We start from the raw sequence: 15,939 nt of genomic DNA on the forward strand, positions 1-15,939 counted from the left end.
CTACAGGGAGAGGTTGAATAGGCTAAGACTGTTTTCCCTTGAGCGATGGAGGCTGAGGGGTGATCTTTTGAGGTTTATAAAATCATGGTGGGTATGAATAGGATAAATAGACAAAGTCTTTTCCTTGGGGTCAGGGAGTCCAGAACTAGAGGGCATAGGTTTAGGGGGAGAGGGGAAAGATGTAAAAGAGACCTAAGGGGCAACTTTTTCACGCAGAGGGTGGTACGTGTGTGTAATGAGCTGCCAGAGGATATGGTGGAGGCTAGTACAATTGTAACATTTAAAAGCCATCTGGATGGGTTTATGAATGAGAAAGCTTTGGAGGGATATGGGCCAGGTGCTGGCAGGTGGGACTAGATTGGGTTGGGATATCTGCTCGGCATGGACGGTTTAGACCAAAGGGTCTGTTTCCGTGCTGCACATCTCTATGACTCTATGGATGATTCTGCCTGATTTGAATTCATTTTCCAACCTTTATGGACAAGCATAATCCACATTTCTGATGAGTGAAGCCAGCAGCTGAAATAATGAGAAATCCTCTATTGTACGTAGCACTGACCATACCCCTTGGCTATTATTTCTATCATCCACAACAGAAATTGGGAAAATATGCTGACTGGATAAAAGTATTATATTTGTGGTTTTTGTTTTATTCTCTTTGCTGGATGTTCACCATTTCTTTTACCCTGATCTCCACTCCTTTCACTAAAATTTGAGGTATTTTCTGACAGTGCAGGAAATCATCCAAATTGCACATCTACAGTTTTCAGCCACAATTATTTGTTTTAATACTGGTGCCTGGTCAAGGTTGAATATATTAGATCACTACCAGTCACAGATACATCTGATACATGCCTTTGCTACTGCAGAACGAGAGGTGAATTTGCCATGTTTAAGAAAAAGCTTGATAAGAGCTCAATACATAGTAGGCTAGGCCACCAGGGCAGCTCCCTATGAAAGCAGTCAGTGAAAGATGTAGCATATATTTATAATTGGAGGAATAAAATTATTTCACATATTTCATAATCTGTTACAAGGTTTCCAGTATAACAGATATATTGAGTAATTTTTCCTTGTCATTTTTGTCACTGACTTGGGCCTGTTGCTGTACAAAGGGAGCTAAATTGCAAAGGACTTCTTTGTCAACAAAAAACAATCATTTTATGGATTCTATTGAAATTGTCTATATAACTTAGGTGGTTTTACAGTCCCTTTCCAGATCTCAAAGTAACCTTCTCAAGATTATACTTCCCACTTGGATGTTGATTTGTTGGTGCATGAGACTCTTGTGCATTGTTAGCATGTGGTTCATCCTTCTAATTGTCTGTCTGTTTCTCTCTCTCATTGTTCAAGTTAATTTTTGTCTCTATGCACAGTTGAAGTTTGGCACACTTTCATGAGTTGTTTTGTTTTTTGATGTGCCCTTTTGTAGGACTGAACCTTCTGTCCCAAATTCAATTCAAGATCTGTATGAGTTATGAACCATCTTTATTCTCCCCAATTGAGATAATGGAGTGGCAAGGTTGCCTTGGCTTCCAAATATGATTTTTGGTAACTGTAAGCCCATGTCCAAGGATGTTGCTGTTGGGTGTATTGTACCAACATGAAAATCTTATTACCCTTTTATGATGTCTATTTTGACAGTGTGAGCCGTTTATTCAATGAGACAATTGGATCTGGGACAGTGTGGTGAAATTATCCCATTTGGTACACACTTCTGAAAAGTCTTCCTGTGTTTTATTGTTAGATATCTCTTCTGTACTGTACTGTCTGAATTTTGCATTGTGTCTGCCACAAATGCCCTTGATGCTCTGACCGTTGGAAATTTGGAGAGATGTTGAATTGATTGTCGTGTGTACTGAGGCACAGTGAAAAGCTTTTGTCTTGTGAGCAATACGTGCAGATCAGAGTTAAGTAGCTTAGATAGTAAATAATAGGTAAACTGGTAAAAACAAAAACACAGATACAGGCGCATGTTAAGAGTTTGAGAGTCCATTCAATATTCTAACAACGGTCGGGTAGAAACTTAGTTACGAAACCAGCTGGTCCATGGGTTCAGGCTTCTGTCCTTCTCCCCGATGGTAGAGGTTGGAGAAAAACATTGCCAGGGTGGGCTGGATCTTTCAGAATGCTGATGGCCTTTCCTTGACAGCAGGCCTGGTAGATGGGCCTTTGTGCATGTCCGGGCTGAGTTCACCACTCTCTGTAACAGTCTCCGATCTTGAATGGTACAGTTGCCATACCAAGTAGTGATACATTCAGACAAAATGCTCTCTATGGCAAACCTATAAGAATTGGTAAAGGTATTTGCCTTCATGCCAAATTTCCTCAGCTGCCTCAGGAAGAAGACACATTTGAAAGCAAAGCATCCATCCGAAGAGTCCCAAGAAAGCTTGTTGTGGATGACCACTCCCAGGAGCTTGACACTCCACTTGTCCACCACTGTGCTGATAATGTGTAGGGGGATATGAGTAACATCCTGCTGAAAGTCAGTAATAAGTTTGTTGGTTTTGCTGGCATTGGGAGCTAGGTTGTTCTCAGTGCACCATTTTCCTAGGTCTTCCACCTACTGTCGGCATATTGGAGTGGGTCAAGAGTAGGGGGGAGGCAGGAGTTGATTAATGTCATGACCAGCCTTTCAAAGCACTTTGTGATCACTGAAATTAGGGCCACTGGGCAGTAGTCATTGAGACATGGTGCATTGTATAGCCACAGGCATCTGACACCTTTCTTTGGTCAGGCTATTCGTTGAAGGAATTATGAAAAATCATTAGTCATTAGCTGCAAGATATTAGTTGCATTTGTTTTTACCAAAATTCATCAGATTGAAGCAATATACCTGTATTTTTACGTGGAGTTCTTGTAGCCCAAGTAGTGCACTTGTCAGTGTCACGTAATTTTCAGTAGTTTGACTGGGTTGTTTATGTAATAAAAATGTGCAATCTTGTGATACTTGATACCACAGTTTTATGCTGTGTTGAAATAGTTGAAATGCCATCTTGAATTACGTAAGCTCCTAGCCCTTTTGAGATACATAACTCTCAGTACGATGACCCAAATCTATGGTGAGGTTGCTTATTTGATTTGATATAAACATGTATTGATCACCCTCCCATTGTACATGGGATATATTTTTTCTTGAACTCCCTTCTAACCAAGCAAGCATTGTTGATAAAAACTTTGGTGTATAGGATGGTAGGAAGTTGCATCTGAGTAGGTCTTAATTTTGTTGAGTTGGAATGTGTCTTACATCTTTGATTTTGTTTGTGTTAGGAAGAATCTCAACCTGAAGTAGATGGGACTAAAAACATTGATCACAACTAGCCCTCCTTGCTATTGTAGCATCCTTCTTCATAAGCTGCTATTAGTGAGTGTAGATTTCAGTCATGCTTTTCTTTTCATGCAGTGGTGGGCAAAACTAACTATGCATACTCCAGAAATCTATTCTGAATTCTATCCACGTGAGCTGGGATAAATTCTGACTGACAGCCCAAAAGATCATAAAACACCATCTGGAAGTTATTGTTTCTAAGCATAATAGAAAGTGAGCCTAACTGCTTAACCATCCATTCCTTCAGATACCCTTGAGGTTATGTAACCTGGAATGGCTAGACATTTACTTCTAATGTATCTTCGGTCTTCCCTTTTTTACCTCATCATACTATTCTTACCAAAATGACAAAGGAGATTATCTATCCCCTTTGAGCTTACTGCTTCAAGGAGGTATTTTAAACTTAAATGCTAAGAAATAGTTGGAAAAGATGGACTGGTGAACAATGTCTATAAAAGATTGCTTTTAGTGTGGGAAGGTTGAGCAGATGTTGCTCATTCTTCCAGCATCTTCAAATGGGATAACACTGCCCTTGGATGTTTGACTTTTAAAATGTTAAAGTTTTTAAATTACCAATGTAGGTAATTGTACTCTAGTTTTCTTTTCATAGTGGTGGGCAAAACTAACTATGTATACCCCAGTCGTGAACCAAACCAGTGCTACTGAAGTTGAAATTGTGGGATGTCTCAATGACCTAAATGTCAGTTTCTTGATAGGGAATAGGTAGCAAATAGTTGCTCCTTTCTGGTTTTATTTTGCGCAAGAAATTTTTTAGTTAAAGTATTTTAAATGAAAAGCTCTCTGAAGACCCATGTACATCACAGCCACTAATTCCCACTTTACCCAAATAACACTGCTTGTAATGTGCACAATGTTTTGTCAAGCATGCTTTTCCCCTTCACAAACCAAACTGCCCAGTTAGTTTATAAATATCCAGTATTAACATGGCTGCAATCACAATTAGCTAATATATTCAAAGACTAGAAAAACTTTGAATCAACTGATGTATTAGTTGCTTGGTTTTACACTCAGAACTAAATAACTTAAGTCTTCATGCAGAATAAGTTTGGGTAGTGACTTTCATGAAATATTTAAATCAATCTAAAAGGTTTGAATACAGAATGATACTGCTGTATAAAGTATATTATAGGTGTCCTTTTGAGTGCCAATTGTTTAGACTAATGCTGCTAAGAGCTTTGTAAACAAGAGGAAAACTCTTGTTAAAACATGGATATCTATCTATACTACTATTTAGTTTCAAATCCAATAAAGTGTTTATAAAAACTAGTGCATGTTGAAGTTTAAAAGTTGCATTGTCTTTTATAAAAGAGTTACCTTAGAAGTAAAAAAACTGTCAATTTCAGCACCAGATTTTAAAAGAATACATTTTGTAAGACATGGTATGGGGCATTTAATAAAACCCTCACAAAAAGGAGCTCTAAAGTAGTACACAATTTCCAGCTGAGAATTTACAAACAGAATGAAAGCAATACAATCCGGACGTTAGGTGGCCTAGCTCACATTTAATCTTTAAGTGTTTCTAAACCAGTTTAGCTCAATTTACAATTTTAAAATCTACATAATGATCACGTGTAATGTTGGCCTAGTAAATCACATTACTGAAAGTGGATCCTTCAAACTTCTGCCTGCTATTATTTCTCTCATCCACAGAAAAAGGCCTTTTGTACTTGTTACTGGATGTAGAATGATAATGGGACTGACTAAGTGGCTTGATGCTTGAGAATAAAATAGTCACTGGCGTATGGAGACATTTTTCTGGACTGTTACTGATCCATACTACTGATTTTAATAAATCAGGGGGAGAGTTAATCTTGATTCATTGCCAGTTATCAAAAAGTCCAATATTAAATTGTTTGTACAGAACTCAGACCAGGTACCTGCTCTATCCATTATAAAATGGTGTAGCAGAAATGCTCAATAGGGAGGCTGATGGAGTTGCTTTCATTCATCAAAAGGGTTGAAGAATGGGGTAGCAATTAGTGGTTTTAACTGATAATATTAACTAATTAAACACTTCCCCATTGTATAAAACCCTATAGAAAAAGGTTTTACAATCTGCAGCTTCTAAAGGGGACTGATGTGACAATAATGGTATGCCAATTCAAGTCCAACCTGCTCCAGACGTTTGCAATACCATTCAAGCTCTATTTTAAAGAAAATATATTGCGGTCTCTGATGCTCCAGGGTAAAAAAGCCCCAACCAATTCAGCCTCTCCTTGTAATTGACACCCTTCAAGCCTGGAAACCTCCTTACGGATCCTTCCTGCATCCTTTTCTGGTTTAACAACATCCTTCCTATAGAAGGGGGACCAGAATTGTACACATTATTCCAAAACTAGCCTTACCACAACATTACATCCTAATTCCTATACTCAATGCACTGACTAATAAAGGCAAGTGCACCTTCACAATCTTATCTACCTGTGATGCCACTGGAGGATTTATGCATCTGCAAACCTAGGTCTTTGTTCAGCTAAACTCTGCATGGCCCTACTGTTAAGTGTACAAGCCCTGCCTTGGTTTGCCTTACCAAAATGCAACATCTCACTTCCTTAAATTAAACTCCATCTGTCACTCTTCAGGCCATCTGATCAAGCCCTGAGATAATCTTCACTGTCTATTACACCACCTGTAATAGATGATGGTGTCATCTGCAAAATTACAAATGTTTCTACGAGTGATTTGGATGTGAATATAAACAAACCAGGAGACCCAGCACTGGTCCTTATGGCACTGGTCAAATGTCTCAAAAGGATATTCACAGTATAAATCAGCAGCAAGAGGACTAAAAAGCATAAGCAGGCTCAAACATAGACCAGGTACATGATGCAAGTATTCATTACAGAAAATGTTTAACCAAATGACAAAAAGGAGGTTGGACAGCAGCTGAACAGATTCCAAAATTATATATGGGGATATGATTAAGAAGCAGGCTGAGTTATGATTAAGTGGTACTGGGTGTTAATTTAGGGATTGGTTTTCAAAATCGCAGAACCTGAGCCAAAGTGGCCAAATTCACAAAGAGCAGTGAAATCAAGAGGCAGCTCAAAATTACTGCAAAAAAAAGTTTAAAAACAGGTTAGTGGATAGGTACAATGGTTAACAGGCACAAAGGAAAAATAAAACATGCTTAATAAAATGTGTTGTCTTATGTCGCTGAGGATTGAGGTCAAAAAAGTCCTTTATGTATACTCAGCATACAAAACTAGTTCAGTCACTACAAGACAGCAATAACTGCTGTACCATACAGCATAAACAGGTGAGGAACTAATGAGGGGGGAAAAAAAGTCACTAATCTGGTTAGATTACACCTTTAGTACTCAGAACATTGAAAAGAGAATGCCATTTGGCCCTTCAAGGCTGCTCTACCGTCCAAGAGAATCAGCTATGATCTCTGCCTTATTCATACTTTCTCCCCTTATCCCCAATGTGGTTAACATCCAAAAATATGTCCATTCATGGGCTTAGTAAGAAAGACAATTAGCCAAGATCATGTCTTATTGGAGGGTTTTGGGATCATTCCAAAATGTCTTGACCAAGATGAGCTAAGTGACCTTCCTCATCAATTTATAATTGAAATCAGAATCATGTAATGCAACAAATTTGATCGATCCCTGCTTGAAATCATAAGTATGCACAGGAAGTGTTACAATATGCAATCTATAATGTTAAAAGGCATTAACAGGCATGGTAGTACTGTTCACATTTTAAGCTGCTCAGTGGGATCATAGTAGATTTATCCAACACAATAAATATTGAGAGGGTGCCAACAGGACCCAAACAAATTCATTTACTAGTTAATAAAATTCAGCTGATGAAATTGTACCTCAGGAGCTGTCAGAATAATTCTAAATGTAAGAATCAAAAACAGGTTCTCAAATTACACTTGTTTATTAGTCAATCATAACATAAAATTACACTTGCTTCACTTCTTCCTATTCTCCAGTAGGGGTCAGAATTGGTAAATCTAATGGAGTGGGCAGCTCAGCTGTTCCCAAGTCAAGGTAGCAAATCCAAACCAAATTCAGAATCTGCATACTTCAAAACATAATCTGAAGAACATCCTCACTAGCTTATCAAGTCTGTTTTGTAGGATTTCAGTTCCACTTCATTACAACTGTTCTCCCATCAGTAGTGAGGAAATGAATATGATTCTATGTTGTAAAGGCTCAAGCACAGAACATTTCCGGTGCAGAAGAAATGAGGCTACAATGCAGCAAGAAATTGTTTTGCTAGGAAGCGCAAGTATTTTACATAAACCTCAATGCAGGATCTACAATTTATCCCAGAATAGCTTAAATATGCATATTATTAAGCAAAGATATATTCCATTTAGCCTCCATGCACTCAAATAGAAATATTGAGCAAAGGTACATTCAGAGATGATTTCCTGTGAACAACCAGAATTTGCAAACAGATAGTAGCCAAAAGTTAATCCTGAGAACAGGTTGAATCATACAGTGAAGATGTTAGCACATTTTCTGAATAAAAAAATTGTATTACTGCACTATATTTAGATAGAATCTGAACTTTCTCTAAAATTAAATGACACTTATTTCAGAATATTCCACAATACCCAAGTTCCCAGTAAACTACTGGAGCATTGCTTAATACCACAATAGATTACTAGCTTATAAATCACTTCTCACCACTTAATTAACCTTTGTTGAAAGAGAAAGCATAAATTTATTGAATAAGTGCGCACTAGAATCAATTTTACTTTTCTTTTTAATAGTGAACCAATTAATGTTGTTCAAAATAGTTATGCTGTTTGTATAACAGTACATGGTGCCAGGGAAAAGCATTTGTAAAGTTAATTTTGGAAGAGACAAACCAATGTATTTTAGATTAATAAATGTTGTATACTGCTAGTGATTGCATTAGTAGCCATATAGCTTAATAGTTGAACATTCCCATAATTAGCTCATATAGCCAATAAATGGTAGTGTTATCCAACAATTATACCAACACAGATGCATCAATGTCAGTGTACACATTTCAGGAAAAATATCCATTGGAAAGATAGTATTTCAACTTGCTATGGCAAAGTGCATGAACATGATAAAATACTGATGCTTATGCCTCAGTTAATGTTCTTGATGCGCCAAAACAGTGTACTCTTCCACTGCAAGTAGAAATACTTGACAAAGTTTGATGCATGTACACAACATTCACAACCAGTCTTCAAGAATTGCCAGTTGTCATTCAGCATACAATGAAAACAGAAATCTCACCTGCAATTACAAAAACTAGATGTTTATTCATGACATAAATCAAAACTTAACCTGCAATAAACAGCCACAAAAAGCGCAATAGAATTGCCCATTATCTTTAGCCTACTATGCATATTAAATGCTCAACTATAAATGGCAATTTCAATAAACCATCATTACAGATAACAAATGCTGATTTATGAGTGCATAATACCAATGGAAATTTAGCTGAACCAAGTACAGAGGAAGCAAGGGCACCAAATCTAAATTACAGTAAATCAATGACTATTGATCAAATGCTTACTTAGCACAAGGTGGCAAGTTTAACAGACAGCCAATTGTCAATATAACATGCAGTGTTCTTCCTACTGTAATTTGCCACTAAACACTTATTTAGTAATGCAAGTTAGCTTATTACCTTGAAGCATCATTCACCTGAAATGTGTGCACATTTACCTATTCTCCTGCAAACAGAGAGAAACGCCTACCACCTGGGTTCAGGCAACAGAAATATTAAAAGTAATACAAAAAACTTCTTGTGCCATCATTTTACATATACAACATTGAGTGATCTGATCAACACATACAAGTATTCCAACATTAATTCAGTTTTAGGGAAAGGTGGGTGACAAAGAAGCAAAGTGCAAGATTAAAAAACTACATGATATCTTGCAGAAAATTCAGACATTGAGGGGGTGTTTGACTGGCCATTCATCATGTGTATAATATTGAGGTAGTATACTGTCCCCTCCTTGGGACTGATGTTTTCATATGCTCCCCTGCCAGAAAGGCCCGGCATGAAAATTTGTTCACTAATAATGGTTGCATTTCAATTTGGTCTGTACAGACACAGGAGCCTTATGCCAATGCATTGCTTGCTGTGTCTTGAGCAAATAGCAGTCCAGTTAGAAACTAGGACCAGCTATCTGTTGAACAAGTCTTTGTGAACAGGTAGGCAAAGAAAACCATCTATGATGACAGGACATGAAACACCAACCTTCCGAAAGATGTTCAATCTAATACACAGTATTCAGTTACTGAAATTTAGATAAATTTTACAGCCCTCCCTCATTTTAAGGCAGTTTGCTCAAGCCCTCAAAAGTATCAACTGTTCTATATTAACTTTATACACCTCTAATGGCAAGCTACAGAGACCAAGCCACACTTCATACATGCACCTCACTGAAATTAAACATGCCTATTAATGGGGGAAAAAAAACACATCAGTTTATTTCCTGAATAGCTCCATCCAAGTTCCATTAATTGTTCTACTAAATGCTTAAAGGGCATTTACCAACTGCCTTAGAAATTTACATCCAACTCCGGTATAACTGATAGAATACTTTGGCAAGATGAAACACTACTCTTAGCAGTAGAGCGCTGCTTGTTCCTCTGCTGTTGGTTCAGCTGTTTTAAGAGAACATAATATAAAAAGTAACTGCACTTTCACATAGCTTCAAACTCATCAATTCGCTGTTTTGTGTTGCCTTGTCGTATCTGTCGTAGAGTCTTGTATTTGTCACGGCCCGCCTTAACATTTTCAGCATGGATGACGTCATTTACGGTTTTCTTTGTCTCATCACGGGCATGGGCCAATTCAGAACTTAATGCCTATTAAATAAACATGGATTAACCAGACTTTCAACATGAAATCTAAAATATTCCTAATTTAACATAAAACAGCAATCAAAAACAAAAGCTCTCGAAGCTTCAAGAATGTACAAAAATTAACCAAAGAACACTTCTATGGAGTATGCACCAAATTCAGCCACAATATCCACTGAATTTCAACAGCATTGCCTACCTCTGATCTTTAGATTTAAAATGCACATTTGTATTGGGACATTTCACAGGCCGTCTTGTTAGCCAACTTACACGTGTCTACAAATTATACAAATATTACACGAGACACAAAAAAACTAAAGGCCAGTTAAACATATCAGCATCTATAATAAAAGGATGTAACAGCATAGCATTAAAAATTACAATCTAAACAAGTAGAGTAGCATGGCTTCATGAAGAGGAAATCATGTATGACATTCATTAGAAATCTGATCAGGGAACCAGTAGATCAAATACACCTTTTGGAAATCCAAATGTTTAAGAAAAGGTACAGCACATAAGATTACACAAGAGCCAACACTATTGCATTAATACATCAGACGGACAAACAATTGGCTAACTCAAGACAGTTTGGGATAAGGGGGAGTTTTCAACCTGTAACTAGTAGATGGTATAATTAGTAAAATGGTGTCACTAGGATCAGTGCTGGGGTCAAAATTATTTACAAAATATATAGACTTGGATGAGGAAAATTCATGTACTATCACAATTTGCAGATGCCAAGATTAGGTGGTGAGGCAAGTATGAGAATGACAGTTTGCAGAGAGACAGGTTGAGTGGCCAAAAATGTGGCAGATGGAACACGTAGGCAAGTATGAGATTATGCACTTCTGCAGCAGGAGGCTCAAGTTCAAGTCCCACGTGCTCAAAAGGTGTTTCATGATACAATCCTGAACAGGTTGGATTAGGAAATATCTACAACTTCACTAGGTAAAAGGGAATGTGAATGGAATGTTGGCCTTCATTTCAAAAGGAATGGCGTATAAATATAGGGAGGTCTTGCTAAAACCAAAACAAGGCAGTCAGACCCCACCTGGAATACTGTGAACAGTTTCTGTTCCCCTTATTTAAGGGAAGGTATACTGGTATTAAAAAAAACAGTCCAATGAAGGTTCAATAGGTTGATCTCAGGCATGGAGGGGCTGTCTTACAATTAAATTCAGCCTGTACTTCATTTTAGAATAATGAGTGGTGACCTTACTGAAGCATACACAACTCGTAGTGGGCTTGACAGAGAAGAGGCCGAGAGGATGATTTCCCTCATGGGAGAGTCTGGGACAAAAAGGGCATTGTCTCAGAATAAATAAAAACAGGAAAACTGTAGTGTGGAGTTAGATTATCCAAATCATTCACGATTGCATTGATTAACGAAACTGACTCAGTAGGTCATAGAGCCTAGTTTTGCTCCTATATCCTACAGTCATATGGACAATGCATAGTAGCCAAATAAAAATTCCTCAAGTCATTAGACTTACCATCTTGCGGGTTTTAAATTTGCTACTTACAGAATGGGATAATATTCAAATGGAAAATAGCTGTAGGATTGGGGGTGGGGGAAGAGAGAGACTAAGTGGGTAGCTCAAAAGAAATAGCACAAGTATGTGGGTTCAATGGTTTCCTTTTATATGATTCTATGTATTCACAGAGCAGGAAATATCAGAATCAATTATTGTAAGAGTTCCATTTTTCAAACTTATTAAAACTGAAAATATAATTCATGCAGAAAGAAAATCTAAGATGCAGCTTTGTATTTTAGAATACCTCAATAAGTTTTACAAATAAAAGGTTACATTTCATTTTAAACACTTAAAGACCAGTCTATGAAGTAGAAACCAGTGCTGAATATCAAAAAATAAAAAAAACCTGTTCAGCACTTAAACCTGCAATAAAGGCTGACCAAAGCAACATAGAGATATTAAGGGAGGTGTCCAAAAAAAGTGAATTTTAAGATGCCTTGAGATAGAATGTCATGAGGGGAGAAGAGAGCTCGAGAGCAGGTCAAATATTCATTAATCCCAGAGCAAAAAAAAGGTACTGAGTATTAAATGCATATGACTTTCAGGTGGTAGGGAGGAACAAGAGACTGGTCAAAACTGTAGGTGGAAAATTGATGTACAGAGACAGGAAGAGAGCCAGTGGCACCAAGTATAGATGGACATGATTGATACATTAGAGATTTCTGGAGGTAGAACAATGGCTGCATCTGTTTCACAATGAGATTTTGTAGGGGGTGGAGTTCAGGTGGTTGAGATGGACACTGTAGAAATAAAGTCTAGAAGTAAAAAAAACTGTCAATTTCAGCACCAGATTTTAAAAGAATACATTTTGTAAGACATGGTATGGGGCATTTAATAAAACCTCACAAAAAGGAGCTCTAAAAGTAGTACACAATTTCCAGCTGAGAATTTACAAACAGAATGAAAGCAATACAATCCGAAAGTTAGGTGGCCTAACTCTCACCCATATAAAAGTAGCACAAAGACTTTTCATAATACATTCAAATGGCAGTCTTGTCACAGGCATTGACTTTTTTTGGTTGATTTAGTCTTTGTCTTATGTGGTGATCACATACAAAATGTTCAAAAAGAGAGTCTTAAATATTGGCTTCGAGTGCTGTAAACTTTGCTCCTGAAAGAAAGTTGTGTAATGAAACTGACCAATTTAGAAACCAGCTTTTCATTAATACTTTAAAGAGCTCCATTGTTTCAACCACACCACCAAAAAGGGTTTCCTTTTAAAAATATAGATGGAATTGTTTCACCAGGAAGGCTAATATTAGACTTCAACCAAAACAGACATGCAGAATTCCACAGGGCAGAACCTCTAGAGATCAACCAATGTTCTCCCTTCGAAAAGATAAACAAAAACACTGGAATTCTTTCCATCTGCAAATTAGGCCACCATAGTAGTAAGCCTCAGAATGGATTACCCTTCCAATAGGATAACCACTGGCTAGATTTCACCTCTTTCTCATAGGAGTCTTAAGAGTACAATAATGTCCAGTGTATTAAACGAAGGCTCACTTCATCTCTCTCAAGTTACCTAGTGGAAATCTGCCCATTATTCCACAGAAAGGACATTTTTAAAAGACATGCTAATATAACCTTGGATAAACTAAATAGGAGGAACGAACACTAGACTGGAAACTAAATAAATACAAAATATTGCAAACAAATATTAGGTGGTCAGGCAACATCTGTAGGTAAAGAAACAGAATTAATATTTCAGATAAATGACCTTTCAGCAGAACTGGATAAAGATTAGAATTGTAATGGATTAAAGTGCAGAGGTTAAAAAAGTGGAAGGTTTAAAAAAACCAACCATGGGATAATGGTATGAGGTAACATTAAGTTCCTTTCTTTGCTTTCACTCAATCTAAAGAAGAATGTTTAAAGTTCCAGTACGCACAGGGTTTGTTGTTAGTTTAGCCCTGTTACATGTCAGTGAAGACAGCTTTTTAAAAGCAGGACTGAGTTGAAGTGCTGCAATGAAAGTGTAAACATTGCAGCATACAAACATCAAGAAAAAAAAATCTGCAAAAGCCACCAGTAAGAAAATCCTCTGCATGAAAATGCAAGGAGTCACATACTTGTCCTGTACAGCTGGTTTCAGATAAACACTATAACACATAGGAATGGATGTAGGCCAGTATGTGCCACTGGGATCATACTGATCTGACAATCCTCACCTTCCACTTCTTGCCTCCCACATCCTCTTTCCCCACCCACCACCACATGATCCTCAATTCCCTTAGATTAAAAATCTATCACCACCTGGAATATCCTTAATGACTCAACTTCAACAACTCAGAAGTAAAGAAACCACAAATTTGCTACCCTCAAGAAATACTTCATCTGGTCTTAAGTGTGCAACACCTTATTCTGGTCCCAGACTCTCCCACAAAGGAGAAATAACCTTTCTACATCCATCTTGTCAAAGTCATCCAAGAATTCTGCATGTTTATTAAAGATCCCCTCTCATTCTTCTATGTTCCAATTAACACCAGCATATTCTACTCGACTTCTCCTCCTTCCATACCTGGAATCAGCTTTATGTAACTTTCCTTAAATAAATATGACCCAAATCTGTTCACCATATTCTAGCCAGTATAGTTTTAGCAAAACCTCCTTATTTCAAATGGAATGAAGTATAAAAAAAGCAAACATTCAGTTTGCTTTCCCTGTTATCCATTGAACTTGGGTGGCTTTTTTTTTTGAGATTCATGGATAAGGACTCAAATCCTTGTGCTGTAGCTTTCTACAGACTCTCTATTAAATATGTAGTTGCTCTACTCCTTCTGTTAAATTGCATAACCAAACATTGCCCATATTATAATTCCATCTGGAAAGTTTTGCCCATTCAGTTAATCTGCCAATATCTCTCTGCGGACTGAGTCATTTTCACCATTTGCCTTCCCACTTATGTGCTATCTGCAAACTCGGCTATTGTACATATATTTTTAGATTAGATTAGATTCCCTTTGGCCCAAGTCCACACCGACCCTCCGAAGAGTAACCCACCCAGATCCAGTCCCCTACATTTATCCCTGACTAATGCGCTTAACACTATGGGCAATTTAGCATGGCCTGCCATGCACATCTTTGGATTGAGGGGGGAAACCGGAACACCCAGAGGAAGCCCACACAGACATGGGGAGAACGTGCAAACTCCACACAGACAAAATCGCCCAAGGCTAGAATCGAACTCTGGTCCCTAGCGCTGTGAGGCAGCTGTACTAACCATTGTGCCGCCCTATCCATGTCACTAATAAATATCCCAAGTAATTGTGGTGCCAGCATTAGTCTCTGTATAACTTCCCATAATGGTCAAAGCTCAGGAAAATTGCAGTTGCTGTTTTCTCTGGATGATATGGCACCACTTTAAGGCTATGTTTAAAAAAAATTCTAGTAGATTTAAAAACAGCTCAACTGGGATTGAGAGGCATATATAGCAAAAGTACTTTTTTGAAGAGCTTTCTTAAAAACCAAAATCTGATTCATCTTTTATTTCTGTTAACATTGTAAGTACAGTTTTAAAAATAAACTGTATACTTTAAAAATAATTCCATTAGAGTTCAGCACAATACAGTCTTGATTTGATGCTTAAATCTCATGCCAGTAACAAGATTTCTTAAGGCTTGTGTTTTCCATTCAGGAGGATTGTAAGTTTGTAATATATATTCCATGCATAAAATACAGAAGCTTGAACATGCAACAGGTTCAATAGCAGCTTCTTCCCTGCTATTAGACTGCTGAACGGACCTCTATTTCAAATAACGTTGGTCTTGCTTTGTGCACCTCCTGTACAGCCATGAACTTGCATATCTCACTCTAAACACTATGATCTGCCTGTACTGCTCACAACAAAGCTTTTCTTCAGTACAAGTGACTACAATAAAATAAGGTTTACCAGCAAATCAGCTCACCTGCAGTTGTTTCTTTACACGCTCATTCTTCTGTGTTTCAGTAATGCGTTCCTCCTCACTGCGATGGTTTGCTATTCCTTCTGATAACAGTTCAGCACTGGCTTCAGCATTGTTCTCATCTTGCTCATCATCATGCTCATTCTCAGCTTGTGGAATAACTGGTGGTGGTGGTGGAGGAGCGGTCATCACAATCTTCAATTCCTCCTTGGTTTTTTCCAAGTCCTCCTGAGCTGTTACAGCCTAGTTAGCAGCGAGAGCGAAAAAAACCATTTTCACCATTTGTATCAGTCGTACTCAGTCAATTCCTACCTGAATTAGCAATAATG

At 37.7% G+C, this 15,939-nt stretch overlaps 1 protein-coding gene across 2 annotated transcripts in view; it reads right to left on the reverse strand.

Annotated features, from left to right (window-relative positions):
- Positions 1–8,062: 8,062 nt before the first annotated feature.
- LOC122550719 (radixin) overlaps positions 8,063–15,939 on the reverse strand; it is an 80,310-nt gene continuing 72,433 nt past the window's right edge. For both annotated transcript variants that reach the window (XM_043691865.2, XM_043691867.2), the window contains exons 13-14: positions 15,614–15,853; positions 8,063–10,176 (exon numbers count right to left, since the gene is read on the reverse strand). In XM_043691865.2, the coding sequence (XP_043547800.1) occupies positions 10,012–10,176; positions 15,614–15,853 (405 nt within the window). In that variant the 3' untranslated portion in view covers positions 8,063–10,011. The remainder of the gene's footprint in view (positions 10,177–15,613; positions 15,854–15,939) is intronic.

The sequence above is a fragment of the Chiloscyllium plagiosum genome, unplaced genomic scaffold (assembly GCF_037043375.1).
Source record: "Chiloscyllium plagiosum isolate Xiang-an unplaced genomic scaffold, Cpla_swu_hap1 HiC_scaffold_6, whole genome shotgun sequence".
Classification (NCBI taxonomy): Eukaryota; Metazoa; Chordata; class Chondrichthyes; order Orectolobiformes; family Hemiscylliidae; genus Chiloscyllium; species Chiloscyllium plagiosum.